The sequence below is a fragment of the Phalacrocorax aristotelis genome, chromosome 9, assembly GCF_949628215.1.
Source record: "Phalacrocorax aristotelis chromosome 9, bGulAri2.1, whole genome shotgun sequence".
In the NCBI taxonomy this organism is placed as follows: Eukaryota; Metazoa; Chordata; class Aves; order Suliformes; family Phalacrocoracidae; genus Phalacrocorax; species Phalacrocorax aristotelis.
This window is the reverse complement of record NC_134284.1, coordinates 7,717,350-7,741,724: the sequence shown is the minus strand read 5'-3', so window position 1 is coordinate 7,741,724 and position 24,375 is coordinate 7,717,350. Positions and strand designations below refer to the sequence as shown.

Genomic DNA, 24,375 nt, shown 5'->3' with positions numbered 1-24,375 from the left:
TCACTTATACAACTACAGCAAATGTATCAAAGCTGCAAAGCAGCTCACAACATCAACAACAGAAATATCCACCGTGAGGACTATTTAGCTACACCTTCACAGCTCTTTACCTATTTTTTAAGCACTAGTGAAAGAGTGAGTGCATTACAAAGCAACAATTTGCAACAAAGCTGCTATTTCTCAATATAGCTTTTCTTGTTCCGCAGATGCATGAATGTAGAAACTACATCTTTTTGCTAGAAGACACAGTTATGCTCACGTGTCAGCAAACTGCTCCCTGTATGTCTTCTGGTTATCTCCCCCATTACTTTTGCAATGGACAACTTTGTGTTTTCTGCTGCATACATATTCTCTCTGGTTTTCAACAAAGATTAACAAGTACTCCACTTGCTGGCTTTATTCTAACCCCTTTCAAGGACACTTAAAATTTCAAAGGTGCTCTTTGCTTGGCAAGTAATGATAAAGAGAGTCAAATCTTCAACTATACAGAATCTGCCACAAATCTTTTAGAACAGATATTTTTTTCCAGAAATAAAACTCTACTTAATTATGTTCATTACAATATGCAGAACTAGATCACTGTAAGTGAAATTGTCAAATAAAATTTTAAAATATTTCTAGTTATCCCTTGGCAGAGTTCACACTTAAAATGAAATACTATAAATGATCCATGCCAGAATAGAAACAATACCACGTAGCTACTCAAAGGAATCACGCGCAATGAGCACAAACATCATCTTACAAGACACGTTTAATGTTTCAGCAAAAAAATATTATTTTTCAAATGCATATGTTCAATAAAAACTTAAAGAAAAAAGGAATAACTTGATTAAAAACTCGGCTGTGATTTTTAATGGAGATCTATGTTTTGGGTCAATTTAACTCACCAGTGACCTGAGTTTCCAAGCTGGTTTTGGCATTTACAAGTTTTACCAAAATGTCTCCTACTGATTAGTGTTCTAAGTGTGCTTTTACCTCCCCATTTTGTCTTTATAAGGCTTTCTATTAATGCCTCCTATTTTTCTATATCTACTCCTGAAAGGCTTTTATTCAGAAATGAGAATCAATTCATATAAGCCTGTTTATGTGTAGAAACACCACCATTATAACCTAAATGGATGCAGCACACAACTTTGTGGCTGCGTTAGCATTTAGTTCAACACCCCACAGAATTCCTGGACTACTATAACTGGGAGCTTAAAGGAAAAACAATTTATTTGAAAGTAAAATTTACACAATCAACACCTTGGTAACACTTTCACGGTTACAATTTATGGCCTTTTAAAAGGCTATTGTGGTTATTTCAGAAAATACTATGCTCAGTACATGAAGAACCTGTCGGGCTTGCCTGGTTTTGAAATTAAACTTTTGCCCTTGATGTGAAATCACAGGCCACTTATTTACAATTTCACTAGACAAATTTATAATCCTATCAACTCAGTGAAAAATTAGATGCAACACGCAACATTTAACAAGTTGTTCCAGAGAAACTGCTGAAGCCTGATGCAGTAGAAATAAATATCCAGCGACCCTCATATCATTCCACTAGTGTTATTCTAATACCCCTCCATATTTGTAGCACTAGTTGTCCTCAGCTTCCACTACAGCTTTGATCCCTCTGCATCTTGATGTGCCAAAGTCCTACCCCAACACATGCCTGCGGCCACCCGACACTACATTCTCTACCTAGCAGCTGAGTAGGAGGCAAGTACATGGAGCTTTGCATGGATTTACTGTCTAGTAAGCGAGCATTTGCTGATTAAATAGTCAGCAGGTAACAAACTGAAATAAGTGTAGACCTTTTGCAACAGCATTTACACCTGTAAAAATTATAATTCGGGTTTCTATCCCCTATTCTTTCACTGAGTTTCAAAAGAAACCTGTAGAAATTCAGTACTTCTGTTTGCAAGGCTCTAGCCAGTTCAACAATTATTGGAGAAAATACAGTGCAAACCATGTTTTTTTCATATATGCCTTTCTTAAAGAAACCAGGCCAAAAATTGTGTATTTGTAAAAAGCACTCTTAAGTTTAAGAGGAAGGGACTTTTCATAAGGAACAAACTACATAAAATAGAATTTACAAGTATCCTAAAACATCCCATTAGTGCTAAAATATTTTCATCGTAGCAATGCAAGTTTCTGGTCAATGCTGTCTGTATGACTGCACAGTTCACAGCCAACTTTGTATACAAACACATATGTGCATGTGCATAATTTACATATTCCTCTAACAGTCTCAGTAATAAAACCAAAATATTTCTCGCAGCTAGATATTGATTTGCATTACTAACTCTACAGTAAAAAAAAGCCTCCAGATAGTAATTATTCTTAGTCATATTATCTTCTATTATTTATTCCATAACAATATACAAAATGCATAAATCTTAGGTATAGTATTTGTTTTAATCAAGCACATTTCTACTAGTGGTTTTATAAAATAAACTTCAGGAAATAAAAGTGGTTTAAGGCTATCTGAATTTCCAAATAATTATTTTAAAAATCTAAAATAGATTCCTCATAGTATGGTCATATACCACTTCTATCTCTACATTGAACACCTACACCACCTTGCGGACAAAAGCAGAAATAGGTACCTTCTGAAATTCAAGCTAATACTAAAATGGGTTTAAAAACTCACTTGAAGCATTTATTTTTCAGAATTGAATTGCACTTAAATGAGTTTGGAGTTTACATAACAAAAAAGGTCACAAACTACTGAAGAAAAAGCTAGGTTTGCTGAATTACCTATCTTTTGACATTATCAAGTTTTCAACTTTTTAACCATTTTAGAAGTTATTGCTGAATAAACCTTCTTGAGAAAATCTTCCAAGTTGTTTTTTCCTAATCAACTTCTAACTAAGACAGAACAGATTTTGCATTAAGAGAGAATCTGGTGTTAAGTTTAATAACAAACTGAGAGTGAAAAAATAGTTTCGTAACAAAATCAGATTTATTCTTACCAGAACATCATGCACTAAAGCTTGGTATGTCCAAGTATGATGTAGAGGAGTTGCTAAATCTATGTTTCTGTCAACAAGGACTAATAGGGGCCTTTGGAAGCTGAAAAGATGACACTGTATTAGTACCTCTTTAAACATGTTTAGAACACCCCAGTAACATCCTGAGTGACATCAGCCACCTTTTATGTCATATTTCAAGTAAAAGCCAAACGGCCTACTGCAGAGTTCCTCCAGCCTTCCCCAAAGCATCTGGGGCTGATCACTGCCAGAAATTCCATGAATCACTGTCTTAGTAATGATAAAAAGATTATTTTATTTAGTACTAAGTGAAATTACCAATGCATAAATATTGAGTAAAAGTCAGTAACTAGCCTTTTAGGTATTAATTAATATCTCTTCGTGTGGATACACATTTGAGTTCCAAACAACTGTTTGAGTGGGTAATATTTGACCTTAATCCCCATTATAAACCTCAAATATAAAATCTCTCTCTCAAGGGTTTTTAATTTCATTTTTCTCTTTGCTTGCATATGAAGTCAATAAAGAAAAAATTATGAACTGCTGAGATTCATTGTGGTAATTCCATCAATACTCAATTTCGTGGAAAAAGAATGCAGACATACCTAAATGTCTTGTTTTATAGCTACATGAATAATTTATAGTGAAGACAGGAAGGCTATGAATTGACAGAATACTACTGCAACCATTTCCCTTAAGCACATTAACCCTCAGTAAATGCGATGGTTAAATTACACCACATTGGAACAGAGTAAAAGCACGTTAATTCCATGCTCTGGATTTCCCTTCAGTAAGTATTTTCATGTAGATATATAATCTCAAGAGACTTAGCCACCTGATTCTGAAAACCAAACTAAAGATCTGAAGCCATTTAATTGGTTAAAGATTCCTATGTTTTCCTCTCCTTGCATTTTGATATTCTGAGGTCAATGATGCTATACTGTCAGGAAAACAAGGCACCCCTCTGAAGGAAAAAGTGGTTACAATACAAATGAGGGAACTGATATTTCACAGCTATTCTCTCTCCTAATATCTTTCAGTCTCATTCCATTTTCCCACCCTTGATATTTTTTGTGTCTTTTATCCAAGTTCTGCTCTTAACTTGAGATAAAAATATGATGACTACTTTAGATCCAGTCAGGAGACCATAATTGATTCCTTCAGCTACAGCCTTCCCAATACACGTCCTCACCATGTAAACTCCTCCAATATGCTTTCCTAAGGCAGCCTGTGGAGTATTCAACTATCTAGGGGCAATAATATACATGGGAAGCAAGCATCCACAATGTCTCTTCTCACCCCTCTTTCCCCTCAAAGGATTCGAACGGTCACGACTTAACAGTCCTTAACTATCCAATTACCCAAGCGGTAGTCCTTAAGCAGTCCTCCCCTGGTAGATGTAGGTATCAGCTGAGAAACACTTGCTTTTGACATAATTACAACTGATAACTGCTCACTAGTGAGAAAATGTGTATTTCTTTCTTTTTAATGGACTAAAAGTTGCTAACAGATATGTTCAGACATCCATCTGCATATCGTGGTCCTGTAGACTGAGTGTATTTGCAGGGCCTTGGCTCTTGCTGGCTTTGAGGTTCAACGAAATTAGCAGGTCCAATACATAATTTTTGTCTCACTCTCCTACGACTGCACACTTATTAGCTATTACTTTTCCAACCGGTTGTGATAAGAGATTGGAAAACTCCCTTAAGAGTATATAAATTCTTTTAATATAGAATTTTAAACAAATTTTTGTAAATACAGTTTTCGGTACAGTGGTGACTTATCCTAATGAGATATTTCAAACAACTGAAATACGAAAAATAAAAATACGTAGTTATTACTAACACCTACCTGAACTGGCCAGCTCCAAGAGTGTCACCTGTAAAAAGACTGTTTCTGGCATCTCTTAGATTTTCTCTGAGCTTCTTATCTAATTTCTGAAGGGGGAAGAAAAAAACCGAAAGTTTTTAGCAGACCAATGGTTTCCTAACCTCTTTATATGATCAACATTTAAAGATTTGTTGTGCTGTTTTTTGTAGTTTATAAATGTCTTAGCTGCAGGAAGACTAGGTCCACTGCACATAGGAAAGAAAGAAATTTCTTATTTTCTCCCTCCAGCCAGGACTACACAGAAGACGCTTCCTTTATGTCCACTAATCTCCTCCCAGGCAATTAGCACCCTCTCCCTAAACATGCAAATAGAAAATACCTGTAGGAGGCACCAAGAGGGAACTACAGCGGTAGCAGCAAATTGGGGTGTCAGAAACTGCCACACTGTTTCATAAAAATGAGATTACCCTCTATGAATGCATGCACACTGAATGCTTAGGTTTAATCAGTATTAAGGCTTCACTGACAAAGAAAGATGTGAAGAAGATGGAAGAAATGAAGCACAGTGGCTCCTAATGAAGACAGCGCTGTAGAGTTTATAACTGTGATGTAGTTTGGTAATTTCATCCCCACTTGATGATGAAGTTCAATGTCAGTTTAGTTCAATATAGTAAAAACATCTTGTACTTACAGGGCTTCCCAGTAAGATAGATAAAAATTTCTTACTAAGACACACAGAAAAACCCAGGCCAGACAGCCGCTTTTAAAACTGTGTAGATATAGCTTAATGGTAGTAATTATAAAGCCTGTCAGAAAACCTTTATAAACTCTACATTAGGAACGATTATGGATGTTTAAGTTTCTCATCAGCTGATTCCATAATATTACAATTTCTACAGATAAGTACCATAGGACTGAAATCAGAAAGGAAACTGATGTATCTCCTTTCCAGTTTTATTTCCTTCATAAGGATACAATGATACTAGATCTCTGCCTAGTATTGAGAAAAGTAAACAAGCTGTTAGGAAAGTTTTAACACAAAGATACTTGTTTAGAAAATAGTTTCTTACCACTGCTACCATTTCAGCTGCAGTTCCTCTCGAGCATCTGATTATAGGAATTGCTCCTAATAAAAGATATATTGAATTCTACTTGCATTATAATTTTCACATTATAAATTAGTGTACTTTTCAAAAAACAAATTTTTAATATTTTTCTGAGATTGAATTTTTCAAGTGGACAATACAAACTTACATTAAATTTGTCTCTTGCAGTCTTTATGAAACAAAAAATAGTACATGGAAATAGTAAATAAAGTTTTACAAAAGTAAAGTGAATAACTCATACAAGAGTTTATGAGAAGTATGGTGCACACTAGAAAGATGGCTAATTTACTATGGATGGCACTATCTATCTCATATAGAAGCATTAAAACTTAGTTTCAAAAGGTTAGAAGCCTCTTGAAAACAGTAATAATAAATACTACAAAACCACCACCACCACAATACATCAGTTACAACTCACTGCAGGGTCTTATTATTCTCAAAACCACGTTTTCCATTGGCTTTCAGGTTTCAAAATCTTTAGCTACTGTCTCTCACTTATCTATATAAATATGAAAATTCCAATATCATATCGTTCAAGTGACTGAATAAAAGAGATTTAATTTGTATCATGCTAACACTTGAAAGAACTCAGTAGATCCAAAGGAATCTCTCTTCAACAGACTGCGCCATAGCGATCGCCAGCTCTCCTTGTAGGAATGCTCTCTCAGACTCACTGATTTCATCACTATGAAAAATGTATGAGCTAAGCATCAAGAAAAATAGGTAAATTTAGTATATCTTCTTATTCCCTGAGTTATTTCAGTCAGATCTTTGCAGGGTTTGTGTAAGGTGGTTTTTTTCTTCTGTTTCTGTGGGTTTTTCTTTTTTTTCAGAGCTACAAATCCAAACTCAAAGCACTATTGATCTTCATGGCAAATTCGGATTTTGTAAAAACAGTGAATCCAAACCCCTGCATTTCAGTATTCTTCTCCCATTGCTACTGAAGACTAAGACTCAACTCCTGTGTAGGATAGCCTTTATTGCCTTTTGCAGTAATGTATAGCAATAATTTGAGCAACATCATTAACCCACCCTGCAAACTATTAAGATTTCTGTCACAGATCTAATTTGGCCCTTAATTTGCTATATGAAATTACTAAACTTCTAGGTAACTCACTGAGTATGGATCTTTTCTAAAAGGAAAACATATGGAAAATATGCTGAAATTTGAGAACTTACCAAGTGTAACAAAAAAACAGAAGAGACTATCAACAATAGTGTCCATTATAGTTTCCATTTCTGTGTCCGTTATATCTGGTCGGTTAATGGCTAAAACAGTGTGGAAGAGAGTTAAGAATAGGGTTAAGGAAGTTTATGCCACTTCAATACTGAGAAAGTGATCCTCCTCTTACCTAATGGCAGTTAATAGCCACTGCATTTGTTGCAGAAGAGATCAAATTGTGAAATGCCCCTCGTAGCATATCCATTAGTTTTTTTTTTCCTTTTTTTTTTTTTTTTTTATTAGAAAAAAATTGGGAGAACTTCATTATTGCTAACTGTATACAGTCAAGCACTACACAATCTTTTCCAATTATCTCTGACAATGCATACTGTAACTTCTGGATTGTGTTAGTATTGCATTACTAAAAACCTCCTAGAAAACCACGTTATGGAACAGAAACGGCCATCCACTTGGAAACCGTTTTTCAGATACAAAATCTTCAAGAAGTACTTGTGTAATTTAAAGAGTATTATACTATGCAGTTAGCTGTATTTAAAGATTCCAAATCCCACCTTTTGTAACGGAGATTCCTTTACTCTTTAAGTTTGGTTTTTGTTTTTTTTTTTTTAATTTACTGTCAGTCTCTAGGTTAGGAATAATTCCCAAGTTCTAAAACATTTCACACTACAGATAGAAGGATCTCCCTCACTTATTTAGGTCAGAACAAGAGACATGTAACAACATTTCTATTGAATAATTACCACTAACAAGAATATAATAGTCAACAGGAAACATCAAACCTCATCACAGGTCTCAAGTCAAGCACTACCTCAGGACTCATGCAATAAATCCCATCCTCCTTTTTTTTTATTTTACCTTTAAAAATTTCTCACATAATTACCCATCTTATACTCTTCCTTCAAGAACAAACTTCAAAGCTCTGTCAGGACATTAATAAGCCTTCCATCGCAAATTTATGCATGGCCAGCCATAATCATTCCCTAACTTTAAAGGGGCTTTTTTCCCCCGCAGCTTTTGCCCTCTAAGAACTTTAGAGAGATGGATTATATTAGCAATTTCTATCAGCAGCTATATTTAGTAAGTCAAACTTTTTACTAGGCTGCTAGGATGACAGCAGCATTAGAAGTGCCCCCCTCAGCATTTTTTTTATTCTGAGTTCAAGTTTTTGAAATATCAGCACCAAGAAAGGCAGACTGTTCCCAATATCTGTATTCTTCTATAACGGCAAAGCTTTGACATTAACTGCAACTATCATTCTGTAGTTATCTCCACTTAATGGTCTGCCAGCTTAGAGTGGGCAAATAATCTTATTTTTACTCCCTTGTCTTCCTCAGTTTTAAAATTTAATTCCCTCCCTATTATTATGTTTAACGTACTCATTTATGATGTTCCAATAATCTGCATACTGTCAGTGCCTTCTAATTTTGTGTAACGTGCACATTTTATGAGCACATTCCTCTTTTTTGTACCATAGCAATCAACACAAATATTCAATATTACTGCTCCTTAGGTCAATCTTTGAGAAACTCCATTAATAATCTTTCAGTAGAATCTATCATGATTTCTATATATTCCTCTGCCTCCACTGTAACAAGCTTATGCGGGTGCACCTATTACGGAAAAGTAAGCTTAGGTCTTCTACATTTACTTGTTGTTTTAAAAAACTGATCCAAATTTGGTAAAGAAGCATCATAGCATCAAACAGGATGCCAGGAATGTTGACTTTATACCTATATAATCCATTTACTCTTCCTTCTACAGAGTCATCGAAAAACAGAATCGAAGGGAGCCTGTGGGATTACCTAGTCAGTCCTGTTGCCCAAAGATGAGTTAAACCTATGTTATTTCTGTGTCTAAAGCAATTCCCAGAGCCTTCCAGCCATGAAAATGCCATAACGTTTATAGGTAATCTATTATAATATTTCACTATCTGTTATGTTAGAAAGTGCTCCTAGTATCTGACCAGAAACTTTCTTGCTGCAATTTAAGCTTACCACTTCTTCTCCATTATTACTACATGGACAGAAAGAATGTGTTATCTCCTTTCTGGCTGTGAAAGCCTTTTCCATAACTGAAGAATGTTACCATGCTTATTTGTCCTGACATTACCTCTCTGTAAACACAGTCATACAGCCACAAAATCAGAAAACTGAAAACTAACCTTTTTTCTTATATCTGTTCTTAGTTCACCCATTCAGCCTCATGCATGCCCACAGATGGCAGTACTGCTGCAACAACAGCAGCCATCCTTCATCACCATCAGATTTACATTGACTTATGTAGATTATGAAACTATATACAAACTGGCCATTTCCTGCTAGGGTTACTCTCCAAAGGCAAAAAAAGACCTTCTTCACCCCTGCACGTGCCAGATCTAGAATTCACACAGAGCGATGGATTCCCTCAGCGCTCTAATGGAAAACTAAACACTATGGGAGATTAGATTTCTGTTCGATCAGCTTTTGGAAACAACCCACGTCTAGGTTGGTTTAAACACAGTGTGAAGCCACGTGTCATGTGGCAAATTTCAGCAGCCCAAGAGGGGAAAATGAACCACATCGAAACTGATGGGTGTGAAACATTTTCAGTCATTTTAATCCAAATTCCTTGTTAGCTAGCAGGAATCTTATGAGAGCCAGTCAAGTATCTTTACATACACACAAACACATCACAAACCAATTATTACTAGAAGTCTTAAACTCATGTGAGTCTGCTTTTCAAACAAAAACGCCCTTCATTCTGACAATGGAATCAATCCCCAGCATGAAACAGAACTCAGTATTATGGATCCAGTTTAAAAGAAAGGTACTGACTTTGGAAATTGGGCAAGAGAGGAGAAAAATTTCATTGCTAAATGCAGGGATACAGAGACTTCTCATCGCTACTTGGTCACTAGTGAATATTCTGTGCATCCAAATAAATCCAGAATTAACTGTGTCACACTCTGTAGACACTGTAACTACACTAAAGCAATGAGGAGCTGCTGCTAAAAAAGGTCTATCTTGTCTCTGACTCACACACTTCTGCTTCCCTTGCACTGGATTTGTAGGTTACACAAATGAGCTGGTATTTTCTATGGTATTTTCAACTGAAAAAACACTCTGCAGCTCCAAGATTACTGGTTCTGATGTAAAAGGAGGAGAAGATGAGGGAAACTACAGCAGGGGCAGCAAGACAATCCACCCTGTAATAGTTAGCTATTTGAGTAAGAGGGGCGGGAGAGGTAGAGTGATAGTTCTCTGTTGATTTAGCATATTGAATGGGTCAGGGGAGCACCATGTGGACAATTATGACAACTAGAATACGTTGTCTTGAGCTGCCGTGGCACCACAGCTGTAGAAGTAACTGACCTAAGGCAGCCACTTGGCTTTCCTGCTAGGTTCCAAAACAGGTCCAACAGAAGTCCCAAAAAGAAAAATAGAGTTCCATGAGGCTGACTTCTTGCAACTCTGAGATTTTACCAAGAAACTGACATGCTTGGCTCACATGCTCGCAGAAGCAATCAGCATTTCGTATTTTCTAGAATGCCCTTTCCCAGATTCTTTCCTGCGTTACTCCAGACCCTAATCCTAACCACCTCCCCTTGCACACCCCCATGTTTTCATGTCTTAAATAAGAAAAGCGGGTACCAACTGGTCACTGTCTAGAAGATACAAGAAACTCTATCAGTTAAAGTCATCCTTCTTGCTTTGCATTCCTTACAGTAATTTCCCAACTGACAATTCACAAAGAAACAAACTATATAATTCCTCAAGAACTGTAGAAGGGATTATGACTGAATGCATAGTGGTACCTAACACAGCAGCCACCCACAGCGCCTATCTGCATGTGTAAACATTAAATTTCTCCTATATTTCCTATATTATTCCATGTATAATAAGCCCTACTATCCATATATGTCTATAATCAGTTTTGCTTCACTAAATTTGTTATTTAAAAATACTTATTTTTCAATATTACAATAGCCGTGTAGTAAAAATGCTGAAATTAATATCTAAGAGCAGTTTCTGTAATGACTTTAAAGTACACATCTAACAGATTATCCTGAATTCTAGCAGATCAAAGCAAAATAAAAGCACTGATTGGTATTAGCTCCAACTTCAAAGTAAATTTCAACTTTAGACATTCTGGTATAATTTTATACAAATTTTACTTACCACGATATGAAACAAGTTCTTTGTTTTGGTTACATAATACGAACATGTCATCTTCTAAAGTAATAAAATTAAGATATTGATCAAACACCTAGAAACCAAGGAAAAATGGTCAGAACAGTCCAGAATGAAGCACAAAAAAACCCCAAAACAAACAAAACTATCTGTGATTTGCTACTTCTTTTTGAACCTTTTACAGAACTACCTATTAAAAGAAAGAAATGCAAGATATAATGTATGAATTAAAAAGACTGTGTAAGGACTGAGTGATAACACAAAACATCAGAGCACTTGAAAAGCGCTAAAACAATCCAACTTGAAATATTTCTGTGAATGAATTTTTAGTAGCCAGTCATCACTGAAAAAACACATATGGAGGACATTATAATATTATAGGTTTATTTTTCATTAATATGAAGGACTACAACATAAACAGTGCTGAGCTCTCAGGCAGGAAAGGGGAAAGAGGGCAATATCTACACAACGAGAGACTATAGCTCACAAATTCTAATTGTTCATTCCTGTACATTCAGGAAAAAATTAAACCTCTCGATAGCATAAACAATTAATGGGACATCACAACAGAAAAATATATTTAAGAAAGTTTGCTCACAGTGCTACACCAGTTTACTCTTGCTGAAGACCTAAGGCCTAAACAATACTAGCAGTTTTCATTTCATTTCACAAGTTTCTTTCTCTCATGCCCGTAGTGCTCCCCAATAGGAGTGAGAAAAAGTGAATGTATTTAAGCATATATGAAAATAATTAGTTAATAATTTGCAGGTTTTGGTACAGGCTTTCAACATAAATAAGAGGGTACATACCTGACACCTGCCTTTAAATCATGAAGGTATAGGAGTGTACTGAGTAACAGTGTGTGTGTACGAAACATCCACCTCTGCAGTACACTGCCTATTTAAAATGACAACTGCACTCATACTGCACTTTTTGTGTATTTAGGAGCTAAAAACTCAACCCCATTTTATAGGCACTGGATGCACTCACTGAGCTGATGAGATTGTGAGTACTCCAAAACTATTGTATTTCCCATCCTATCATTTAGCACAAAGGTCTTGCAACCCTGGGACCTTTGACTAAGCTGAAGTATACTACTAAGCTGCATTACTGAGATGACTATGGATTCCCTTCCCCTCCCCTCCGCCCCCCCCCCTTAAATCTATGCCTCACATTGTATCTAGCTAAACATCTATTTTTTGCATGATTCGGTCAGAAAAGCTGTGTATGGCACCGAAGTGGCCATGTAAGAATGCAATAACACCTGTTATGGTAGCATCTTTAACATTAGAGACTGGAGGATTTTCTTACCTTTGCCACTTGAGTTACTGCATTAGCACCTATGGCAGCATTTGCAATATCTTCCAGTTTACTTCTTGAAATGGCAGAAATAAAGTTTAAATAATAAGATTCATAAAGCTGGTTTCGAAGATCCTAAAAGGAAGGAAAACCACAGCCTTTTTCCTGAATAAGTACTAATGTATTTCTAATTAAGAAACATTTTTACTTTTACTATGTGGTGTTCCAATTCTCCACAAACTAAACTTTTGGAATTGCTTAGCTGTCTGTTCACACAGCCCTGTACGCAGTGTTTTGACTGCATAGCTAGATGTAACTAACCTAACAGAGAACTGCAAAAACCAGGAAATGAAATTTAAGCTACCAGATAGCAACTACTACTCCACACCTCATCGCTGACCAGAAGTACCCTTTGCTCTTCTTCCTTCTTTTGATGAAGATGTCAACCTTCCATCAGTTCCTCCCAGATGATGAAAAACTGAGGTTAGTCTAGCCCAACCCCCTGCTCAAAGCAGAGTCAAACAGAGCAAGTGCCACAGGATTGTGTCCAGCTGAGTTTTGAACATCTCCAAGGATGGAGACTCCACAAACTGTCCAGGCAATCTGTTCTAGCCTTTGGCCATCCTCATTAGAACAGCTTTTTCTTACGTTTAAATAGAATTGCCTACATTTTGATTTGTGCCCACTGCCTCTTGTCTTTTCACTCCCAAATCTCTCTCTCTGAAACACAGAAGACATATTTACCCTTCTACTTTCTGGAAAACTGAAGTTTTGCGTGTAAAAAATTTGGGTAATATTTTTATGACAAATATGTGCTAATGTATAAAAAGTGCAAGCAAAGATGTTCAGACACGCACAAGAACTAGATATAGAACGGTCACACTCTGGTGAGTGCAGATTACTTCGCTCTACTTCTGTTGCATCTACTTATCTGAAACATTAAGCATGCAAGTTACCTGGCACATTCTGTCAATATTTTCTTCTGTTGGCATTACGAAATAAACAGCTGGAACATCTGGAATAGCATCCCGATCTGAATGCAAAAGCCTGAAAGGAAAAAAATACATCTCTAACGTGTTCCTCATCTGATTGTGTAAAATTATAAAAGTTAAAGAAATTATTTATTTAAACAGACACTTTTAATTTCCTTCAATTTCTCCCTATATTTAGCTGGATTTTAACAAGAATAAAACATGAAAAAATAGCAAAATTTTATTTGTATAATTTTTGGCTGAATATATTAATATAAGTTTACCCAAATCTTGAGAAAAGGCTTCACAAATCTTCTAAAATAGATTAATCCATCCAGAGGAAGGCAAAACACTGCATCCACAGAGTTCATATACCAATTATCAGTAGTTGTCGAGACAGCAAAACCTGCCTGTCTCATACTATTAAACTTGCCTTTCCTGCTCATTAAAACAAAGACAGGCAAGGTGCTTACACGTTTCACATTTCTGCCGATATGTCAGTGTGTTAAACTCTGTTTCCATTTCTAGCCTTCACTTAGTAAAAGTTAATAAACTTTTGAAAAAAATAAACGTATCTTCAAGGATCCTCCATGACTACTACCACAGTTAAGGAATGACAGTGAACTAAATAAATGAAATCTGGAGAAAGAGAAATGGGAAATCTGTTAAAATAAAACTTCAAGATTCTGTACTTTTGACAAGAGACAATTAAAATCTATGGGCAAAATGACAAGCAGAGAATATGCACAGTCCCATGAAGCAGTTTGTGTCAAAATAATTTTAAGATATATGAATACAGAGACAATTTTACAGACAGATTCCCCAAAACACCTGTTGGATAATTCTTATTTTCCAGCGAGGGCCTCCTCTACTTAGTAAGAAGTCTTACTGAGCAGTGTTTGGAATGACCTTTCCATTCCCTGATTCTGAACAATACAACCTGATTTCAGAAACCAGTGAGAGTATAATCTTTATTTCAGTAGTTATTCATAAAATGATTTTCAATGTTTTGTTTGTGATTTTGGAGGAATAATAAAGTTCTTTTGGAAAAAAAATCCCGATGTTTTGTACTTACAGGTGCAAAGTGATCCCCATATCTCTCAGCTCCTTCACTGACAGCAAAGGTGAGATTATATCTTGGCCAAATCTGTCATAAATGAGAACCTGAAATAGATACACATCTTTTTACAAAGTGGTGAAAAGCGCTAATCTAACCTGAAAAGTGCTAAACATTTACCCATTTATAATGCATCATTAATCTGTTATGGACTTCCGTTGTGCTTACTAATGCAAAAAAAAAAAAAAAAATTAATGATAGAGGGAAATAAATTCATCGCTTCCACCTCCTGGAACGTGTCAAACAGGAATCTGCTATCATAAATTTGTTATTGTAGGTGCAGAATTCCTCTGACTGCATTTGGGAGGAACACCAAAAGAAGTGGAGAGGAAAAAAAGGAACTAGCAAAAAAAAAGACAATAGAATGGAGGAAGAGACAGAATTTATGCTTTGTAGCAGCAAAAACTTCTCACAAATTACTTTTTAAAGCTAACAAAGGTTGCTTGGGCTCAGTTGTCCTAAATTTAACGCTGTCAATAGTTCTTCCCTTTCTATGGGCTTCTTTCTGACTCTGCGAGTATCAGGTACGTTTCTGCCAACAGAACCTAAGTATATTCCAAAAATATCCTCCTCAGTTGCTCATTAAAATATTGCCTGAAGAATCAGTCATTGGGTCTTCAAGCAGCCAATATCTCAAATATTATTTTTCTCAGCAATTCTGATACTGAATTCTGTATATTCATAACACACAGGAAAATTTATTTTGTACAAGTTAAGAACACAGAGGAGATACTAGAGTTAGCTAAAATTTGAAAATCTGAACTTTTTTTGAACACTATAAAATCCTCCTATTCTTGATCAAATAGCTCTTACCTTCCATACTGGTTCTCCTGTGCTGTTTTTAACAGGAGGAACATTGAAGTTCAGCATGCGTTTCAAAGCCACTGGAAAATAAAGCAGAATAATGCTTTACTCTCTTTACACTTTAAAGATAGAGATTAAACACATTACCAGGTTTTGATTATACGTTTCATTTGAGAGGAAAACCATCATAAAATATAGATGCAACAAGTCATATTTTCATCATCTTTGTGCAGCTTTGACTGACAAGTGGCACATGTCAGTTAGAATTTATGGTCCCTGGAACACACGGCAAAAGGAAAAGCAGCAAGTCCCAAAACATGAAGAAAGGATCTCTCTCCTTAGTTACACAGGCTACGTTCTGTCACAGTTTGCCTTAAAAATAATTCCAGTATCTTCCTGAAGATGCATTCTGTACAGCAGGAATGAGTTTGTTTCATTCCCCTGATCTGCTTTTCCTATGCCACAGGACCAACAGTATATACACAAGCAAAAAATACCTTTTCACCTGACTAAAATTGATACACATTTTGAAACATTTTCAGAACTCACTGGAAGAAATTGCTGCTTTAAGGGGTACAAAAATACCCCTAATCTGCAGCACGAAAACTCTCTGAAACCGGAATGAGTGTTCATTTAACTTCTCATTCAACACAGAAACCAAAGCAGATTCCTTCACCTACCTCTAACGAAATACTATTTGCATCAGTGTAAGTTAGTGGCTATTCACTTCAAACTTAGGAGCAAAATCATCACAAACCTTTGCAAAGAAGAAAACCTTTCAGAAGTCAGGGCAACATACACCAATTTGCTCATAAATGGAGAGCAGCAGAAATGATTAACTTCTAACTTTTCAGCTGAATGAGGCTTGTGAGCTTACTCAGTGTAGTTCCCCTGGGCTTTACAGTATCACAGGACAGCTCAGGCTGGAAGGGACCTCAGGAGATCTCCAGTCCCCAGCTCAAGCAGGGTTACTTGTGAGGCCAGGCCAGGATGCTCAGGAATTTATCCACACAAGTCTTGAAAACCTCCAGGGATGGAGATGCCACAAACACTCCACGCAACCTGTGGCACTGACTGCCCCTGTGGTGAGAAAGTTTTTCCTTATACCCAGTTTGAATATCTCGCTTCAATTTATGCCTGTTGTTCCTCACCCTCCTGCCATACACCATCCCAAGGATCTCAGGTACCATCTCCGTAGGTACTGGGGAGCTGCTGTTAGGTCCCCCCGCAAAGATGCCTATTCTCCAGGCTGAACAAGTCCCAGTCCTGCAGCCTCACCCACGCAGGGCAAGTGCTCCAGCCCCTGACTGTCTTGGTAGCCCTTCGCTGAACACCCTTCCTGCACTGGTAGCCACAAACTGGACATGGTATCTAGATGTGGTCTCCTAGGGCTGAGTAGCAGAGGGATAATCAATCCCCTCGACCTACTGGCTGTGAACCTGTGGATGTGGCTCAGGACGCTGCTCTGTGGGGGCACACTGTGGGCTAACGTTCACCTTGCTGTCAAGCGATAGCCCTCGCAGGTCTTTTTGGCAGAGGTGGTCTCCAGTCTGCCAGTCCCCTGCACTGTTGCCTGTACACTGCAAGAGGTTTCTCCTTTCCAGGTGCAGGAATTTACATTTGTCATTGCTGAATTTCATCAGGTCCCCGTCGGCCCATTCCTCTTGCCCATCTCGGTCCCCCTGAGCGGCAGCTCTGCCCTTGAGCACATTAAACAATTCCCCTAGTTTGCTGTCACCTGCACACTTAATGAGCATGCACTTTGACACTTCCTCCAGGTCACTGATAGAGATTTTAAACAGGACAGGTCACAGGACAGACCCATGGCATGCTCCAGTTATTACCAGCCTCCAGGTATAGTACATCTGATTAACCACAACCCTCGAAGCCTGACCAACCAACCATTTTTTTACTTTACTTGCCTATACCTCCAGCACACAACATCCTAACTTGGAAATAAGAATACAATGTCAAAGCCTGCTGAAGTCCAGGTAAATTACATACTCTGCTCTCCTGTTGCCTACAAATCCAGTCAGTTTATCACTGAAGGCAATCAGGCTGGTCAGGCACGATTTACCATACATAAGCCATGCTTGCCTTCTCCTTCATGTGATGAGAAATATTTGCCAAGAGGATTCACTCCATGATTGACTCCAAATGACTAAATGACTAGCTCCATTTAGCAATGATCCAACATTTTTCCTTATTCATATTTTCAGTACTAATATCGCAGCATAAGCTCTTCTCATGTGTCTTGGCATCTGCTGCAAGTCTCAACTCCAGCTGAACTTTGGCTTTCCTAACGCCATCCATCCATGCCCAGACAACGTTTCTAAAGTCCTCCTTCGCAGCTGTTCCTGCCTCCTCCTTCTCCTGTGTACTGTCTTTTCAAATCTCATTACCTGCAGTGAAACTTGACCATGGGAGGAAGCAAGTTAGCAGTGAGTGCTGGGTCCCCCTGGAATCCAGCCCTTCACTTCCTTAACACTTCTTTTTTTCTCTTTTTTTTTTTTTTTTTTTTTTTTAAACCACGGAGCAATCCTGAGAGCTGATTACAGACTGCTCCTGGAACCTTCGCTCCCTCGCTGCCAGTGACACCTTCCATATGTTTCAGCCACACGAGCAATCTGTATAAAGCTGCATGGTTATGTATTTTGGTATTACTGGATCTGAAGCAGCTGCTTTGTAGAGTTTACCATTTAAGTTAAAACTCAGCATAAGCTCTCTACTAAGGAAGACAGCAATCAGACTAGTGATGTGCTGCCACAATCATGACAAACATTCAGCAAGCCTCCGGGTTTCTTTTTTGTATTTATATTGCCATTTCATTTTTGTTTGGGCTGAATACTCTCTGGGGCAAAGATCAGGTTTTTACTGTGCTTGCACAATTATATGCTTTGACTGGTTATGAACCAGGATAAAGGTCACAACAGATGGTGCATGTACATGGTAATACAAACACTAAATGATAATAAATCATCTCCTTTTTCTGAGTATCTTTGTTCAATCTACTTCTTTGCAAATAACCTCCCCCAATGGAGGAAAACATGGACTCAGTGGTAAAGGCTGACTGAAATAATCAAGTAACAAGGTGAAGCACAACAGAAAAGAATAAAGCTGTACAGAATAAGGGCTCAAAGGCAGTGGACTTTATCAGAAAAGACAAGAGAAGTAAAGGATTGCAAAGGAACACCAAATAGCATTATTAATGGTAGATGGCCACAGGAATGAGATTACAGAAAGTAGACTTCTGGTACAAAAAGAAGATGGAGAATACAAGTCAATATTTAAGGTCTGCACAGAAACTCAGATTCTTAGGCAGATAATTTCAGCCATTTCACATTAAATAAATGCACCCAGAACCCTCTATACCACCAGAAAGATACTGCAGTTACCAAGGAGAAGGTGACAAGATTACAGCTCAATCTACTGACAGAAACTTCGGTAAGCAAGGGAAGTAGAGGACTATGGAGTTAACATGCTCTACACTTTAGGAGTATGTTCAAAAGGGTGGCCCAAGGCTCCACAAGGCAGCATCAAGACAGAGAAGAACGAGTCAGTTATGAACTTGTAGTAATGTGTAAGGGGGGACTGAATAACTAGCCCTTTACCCACAGAAAACCTCCTGCATAACCAGTTGTAGTCGTTAATCTCGTATTCTCATGTCTTGCGGGTCAGGACACACTCCGAGGCACCTGCGCCGCCCTAACAGGAGCACCACAACAGAAGCTTGGCCGTTTCACCATTACACGACACTTCCCGTTGATCCCTGCCACGGGCAGAAAGGAAGCTGAAACGGAGGGCGAGCACCCGCGCTCCCGCGGCCCCGGGAGGAGGGAGGGCACCACTCACGTCCCGGCCCGCGCAAGCCTCTGCCCGGAGGCGATTTCCACAGCGCGGCGGCGGCCGCGTCTCCCGGGCCCCGGCGCCGCCCGGGCAGGCGCACCGGCCGCCCTGTGCCCCACAGCGGGGCCGAGACCCCCGGCAAGAGCTGCGCCCGGAGGCCCACAGACCCCCACGTCCCCGGCCCGCCGCTGCCGAGGCAGCTGAGGGGCGCCCCAGCCCCTCCGCTGGGGGTACGAGGAGGGAGAAGGCCGCCGTCCCGCTGCCAGGAGACCCAACCCGGGCGAGGGGACGCGAATCCGTCGGAGGAGGCGAGGCGGCGCGGAGGCGCCCGCATCCCGTCCCGGGGACCCGCTGGGGGAAAGGGCGACGGGGGCAGGCAGGAGCCCCCGGCCGCGGGGTGCGGCCGGCCTTGCCTCCTCCCTCCCCGAGCCCCGGGGAGCGCAGCTGCCGCGCCGAGGGACGGAGACGGCGGGAAGCGGCTCACCTGTCTGCTTCTCCCGGATACCGGCCGCCATCTTCCTGCCGCGCCAGCCCGGCCGCGGCGCCCCGCCCCGCCCACCGCCGCGTACGCAGCCGCCGGAGGACGTGGCGGCCCGGCCGCCGGCGGGAGGCGGGCCCGGGCCGGACTTGCGCGGGCGCTGCCGGCGCCGTCCCCCACCCCCGGCCGCGGCGGCAGCTCCCGGGGGCCTACAGCCAGCCCCCGTTCGGGGCGGGGGGGGAAGGCTGTGCTCAATAAACTGCGTTTTAGGATTTAAAATTTGGGCCTGTGCTTCGCCCCAGCTGAGAACACGGAAGAACAGGTTCAGACCTTTCAGACAAGGGTCTGATGCTGCTCTTCTCCACCTTTTTCCCCGAGCAGAAAGTCGCATTAACAGTTTTTACTCTACTCTCAGACTGAATTTTCAGGAAGAGAGAACGGAAACAGTCCCTGGAAAATAGCATAAGCATAACCCGAGCAGCTCTGGGGCACTTCGGTAACTACCTCAGAAGGACTGATGCTCCAAAAGGAGGCAGCTGGCTACAAATGAAGTCATCGAGCTTTAGTAAGTTACTGAAAAGGAAAATACTTAAAGTTTGCTTGTTTCTGCCACAGGTAGCCTATACCAACCTGAAATCCTGCGGTGGGAAGAGCTCTGCTCACCCCAACTCAGTTCTGCATACAAGGGGATCTGGGTAACCATGCTATAGCTGAATACAGATGTCTACGTAGGGACACAAATGAAACCAGAGAAAACAGTGATAACACTTCTAGAGCTAAAACCCATTAAATTACTGAAATAAAAACACTGAAGAAAGCTACATATTTATTCCAACAGAAATTTAACCCTTTATTGCACTTTGAACATAAACATAGACTTATTTCCCGCAGTTATGGATTATTTCAACACTGATGCTACACCTGTGAAGTATAATGTTCCTTGGAGACGCAACATTTCAGGCACTGATCTGCAGTTCTAATTAGAGCTAGAAATATTTACAAAATTATACTTTCTTGCATAATATTCTAATTACCAGAAGTTTAAACAGAACATTATTTATGGAATACAAAATCAGAGGGTTGCATTTTCTTTTTAACAGACATTAATATTTTGACAATGATTTTCCAATACAGAAGATTTGAAATTTCAGAAGTTTTTGCATTTTAGTTTTTCTTTTATCCAGCTAGTGATTCTCTTCCTTAAGTAAAACACGATAAAGCCTGAGCTTTAAAATGCTTTACCATATAATACAGAATCAAGATAAACTTGAAAAATGTATTTTGTAGCCTCCAGAGTTACATTTGCTTCTATTTGAATGAGAATTTTTTTAATACTATTTTCAAAATGCACATGAAGAATGTGAGTGTGAATTAATGACCAATGCCCTGCTCTACATTTTAAATATACCTCTGAAAATCCTCAAATCTTCCAATCCCAAGACTGAACATCTTAATGAAAAAACCCAGACCTGCAACACACAATGATTTAGACCTTAACTATAAACTGATATTAATTTCTTCTCCTTTTGACTATATTTCACTTATAAACCAGTTAAAAATACTAACAGCTTTGTCTAGTAAGCATCCTTTACATGGGTGAAAGCAAGTCACAGAAATTTCTTCTCTCTTTGTTTTTTCAAACATAGATCTAATACACTTGAATTTTTTTTTTAAATTGCATGTGCTTTAATTAAGGAGACCATACTAAACCCACTAATCTATATTCTATACTTGTTTAACTAGAAAATGTTCACTCTAGAAAATAAATAGCTTATTTGATGTCCTAATTCCAGATGGAAACTTAGGGTTTGATACAGAAACTGCGAGGTGAAGTTCTTTGGCCAAACACAGTCCAAGAGGACTGCAAAAGTTCTCTTGTGGCCCTAACAAATCTTGTTGAAGATGTAACTTCTATAAAAGTATATTTAATACACAACAGCTAATGTATATGCTATTATTCTCCGTGTATTACAGAAATATTGAAAGTAAGCAACTTCCCTAATTTCCACATGTGCCTCAGGTTAAAGTTTATGTGAAATGAAAACTACCCAATAATATTGCACTTCAGTGACCTACTATAGCAATATTAAAAACCTCATCGTCATTATTGCTACAGAAATTGGTCTTATGGTTTCTGAACAAGAGACCTTTCTGTGTTTTGGTGGATTGGAAGTCAGCTTATTCAATGGATTTTGAATGAACAGTTAAGAGTAAATTTAAGATTGGTCATATAAATAAATGCTGAAAGCGAGAAGAAGAGAGGAGGTTCTTCTCCACAGTAGCATTTAGGAACACAATTTGAACATATCAAGGATTACGTTGGAATGTCTAGACAGCGCTGATCAACAGGAAAGACAACTTGTCCCGAATGTGTACTCATCAGTATTAGAAAATGGGAACAAGGAACAAGTTCTGAATAAGAAAAACCTTTTCAAACAATATCAGAGACTAGAGGATTTTATGAATTCGATGTTTTGATATAGCATTGTATAGCAGATAGTTTTAAAGTTAACTTAAGATTTCTCTTAGAACAGATAAATAGGTTAGTTCTACCTTTATATAACACCTAGAAACTACAGAATTCAAAAGTAATAAGCAATAAAAGGTGTGAACCCTATTTTTCTCTCGGATACTTTTTGAAGACTTACATTCACATTACCTTATTCTTTCTCCGTTGAAGGTTTTAAAACACAGTTTATTTAGTTCCAAGTCTAAACCATTTCCCTTGCCACTGCAGGTCCCAAAAGTTCAAGAATTGTCCTTTAAAGTTATCCAGACTCTGCTTGCTACTTTACACCACTCATTTTTAAAGTATAATACTCCATCTGCAGGGAACTCATTGCTGTATTGTAAAAATACAATCATACAACATGAATCCTTATTTGCAAATATATTTGCAACAAACCACTTACTTTATAATGGTAACAGACCATTCTGAAGGGGAAGAATATAAAGAAGTTATTGGCAGTATGACATTAAAAAATTATGCAATGACAAACTCGGAATATTATCGGAGAAAAAAAAATTCAGAAGAGTATGAGAAAATACTTAGTATATAAACAAGTGAGATGGCATTCTCCAAGAGCTCATACATTTATTTTAAAAGGGACTTTAATATGCTCTTGGCTCAGAACCAGAAAAACACCACTAGCCCCGTCTCAATTTCAAATATTCTTAAATTTCTAACGATAGGACTTTGATGAGATAACATTGTTTTACCCATTTGAAAGTAGTGAGAAATGCCTAATCTAAGTCTTGCAATAATTCACTTAGAGACTTTGAAATAAATAAAAAAAATTAACATAAAAGCTGCATGTACGCTTTTGCTACCCAGTGATGGCAATAAGTTTCTATAAAAAAAGATTAGCACCTCTCCCAAGATCAAGAAAGAAAGAAGCTGTAGCAGTTTAAGAAGGATTTCAAAATATCTGCATATTCTTAAATGAACTGTGTAATTTAGACACCCATCTGCGTCTTTGTCTTTATCTCTTTATTGCATGGCCTCAAATTTAGTGAGTCTTGACTGCCACTTCCACAGTTCTTGCATTGCAGTACACTGCTATGTAATTAGCATTTAGTAATACAATTTGTTAATTAGAGGAATCCTTGCAATGAACCATAAACCCGAATCTGCAACCAGATTAGTTTGGATTATTCTTTTTGAAGCACCTATCCATTTATAATTGACTGTGGACATATTTTCTTGCCAAGGCATTCAAAAGTAAAGCAATCTGCTTCTCTTTTCAATTAAACCCAAGCTATATTAATAAAAAACTGTGTGATTACTTTTCAGTACTTTGAAGAATGTATAGCACAACCTATGTTTGGGACATAGTATAGGTAGTCAAACTGACGGGAGGGGAAAATAGTGATTTCAAAAGAGACCTGCATACATTTTAAAAAACTGTACCAAAGTGTCCTTTTAGTTTCATAGTTTTAGTATGTGACATTAAAGTGTTACTGTGTAGGAATTTCATTACTTATCTTATATGGCTTAATGGTGTTTACACAAATACTTCAGAATTGAAATATATTTTATACAGCTGAAGTTGCTCAGAATGCACCTACAATTGAACAGGAAGAATTTACACTAAAAGCTAGAGAAGTGTCAGGCACCGACAAGCCTGACAGTAGACTGCCTTTAGTTTAACAAATAGTCTTAGTGCATATCCCTGTGAGAATACTGACTTCCATGGAAGACAAAGCAACATCTTCTAATGAGCAACAAATTCTTACACTTTCATACTCAACAACATTTAAGTCTAACTCTTGTATTTCGTCTTGAAATACCACTTATTGTTGCATATTCAAGATTTACTTCTAGTTTTTACTATTTTGTCTATATGTAGAACTAAAAACTAACGTATAACAGTAGAATGCAGAAACATGTGCAATTTGTTTAACAACAAGAAACTCAAGTTCAACCAGATTTTGTTCTTGTGCCTTATTATTCTGCCTAGGTTTTCTCCAGACATTATATTTTAATGCACTAACCACAATGACCTTAAAACTCCAAATTTCTTAGTTTTCATAGGTTTGTATGAATCATCAATATAAAAACAATCACTGAAAAAATATACATGGAACAACTGAG

The 24,375-nt window shown here is 38.2% G+C and overlaps 1 protein-coding gene across 1 annotated transcript in view; it reads right to left on the bottom strand.

Annotated features, from left to right (window-relative positions):
• Positions 1-19,893, bottom strand: part of SCFD1 (sec1 family domain containing 1) — a 52,892-nt gene extending 32,999 nt beyond the window's left edge. The window contains exons 1-10 of the mRNA XM_075103272.1: positions 19,788-19,893; positions 15,467-15,537; positions 14,612-14,700; positions 13,522-13,612; positions 12,578-12,700; positions 11,255-11,342; positions 7,094-7,183; positions 5,879-5,934; positions 4,830-4,915; positions 2,961-3,060 (exon numbers count right to left, since the gene is read on the bottom strand). Coding sequence (XP_074959373.1) covers positions 2,961-3,060; positions 4,830-4,915; positions 5,879-5,934; positions 7,094-7,183; positions 11,255-11,342; positions 12,578-12,700; positions 13,522-13,612; positions 14,612-14,700; positions 15,467-15,537; positions 19,788-19,818 — 825 coding nt within the window. The 5' untranslated portion in view covers positions 19,819-19,893. The remainder of the gene's footprint in view (positions 1-2,960; positions 3,061-4,829; positions 4,916-5,878; positions 5,935-7,093; positions 7,184-11,254; positions 11,343-12,577; positions 12,701-13,521; positions 13,613-14,611; positions 14,701-15,466; positions 15,538-19,787) is intronic.
• Between the last annotated feature and the right edge of the window lie 4,482 nt (positions 19,894-24,375).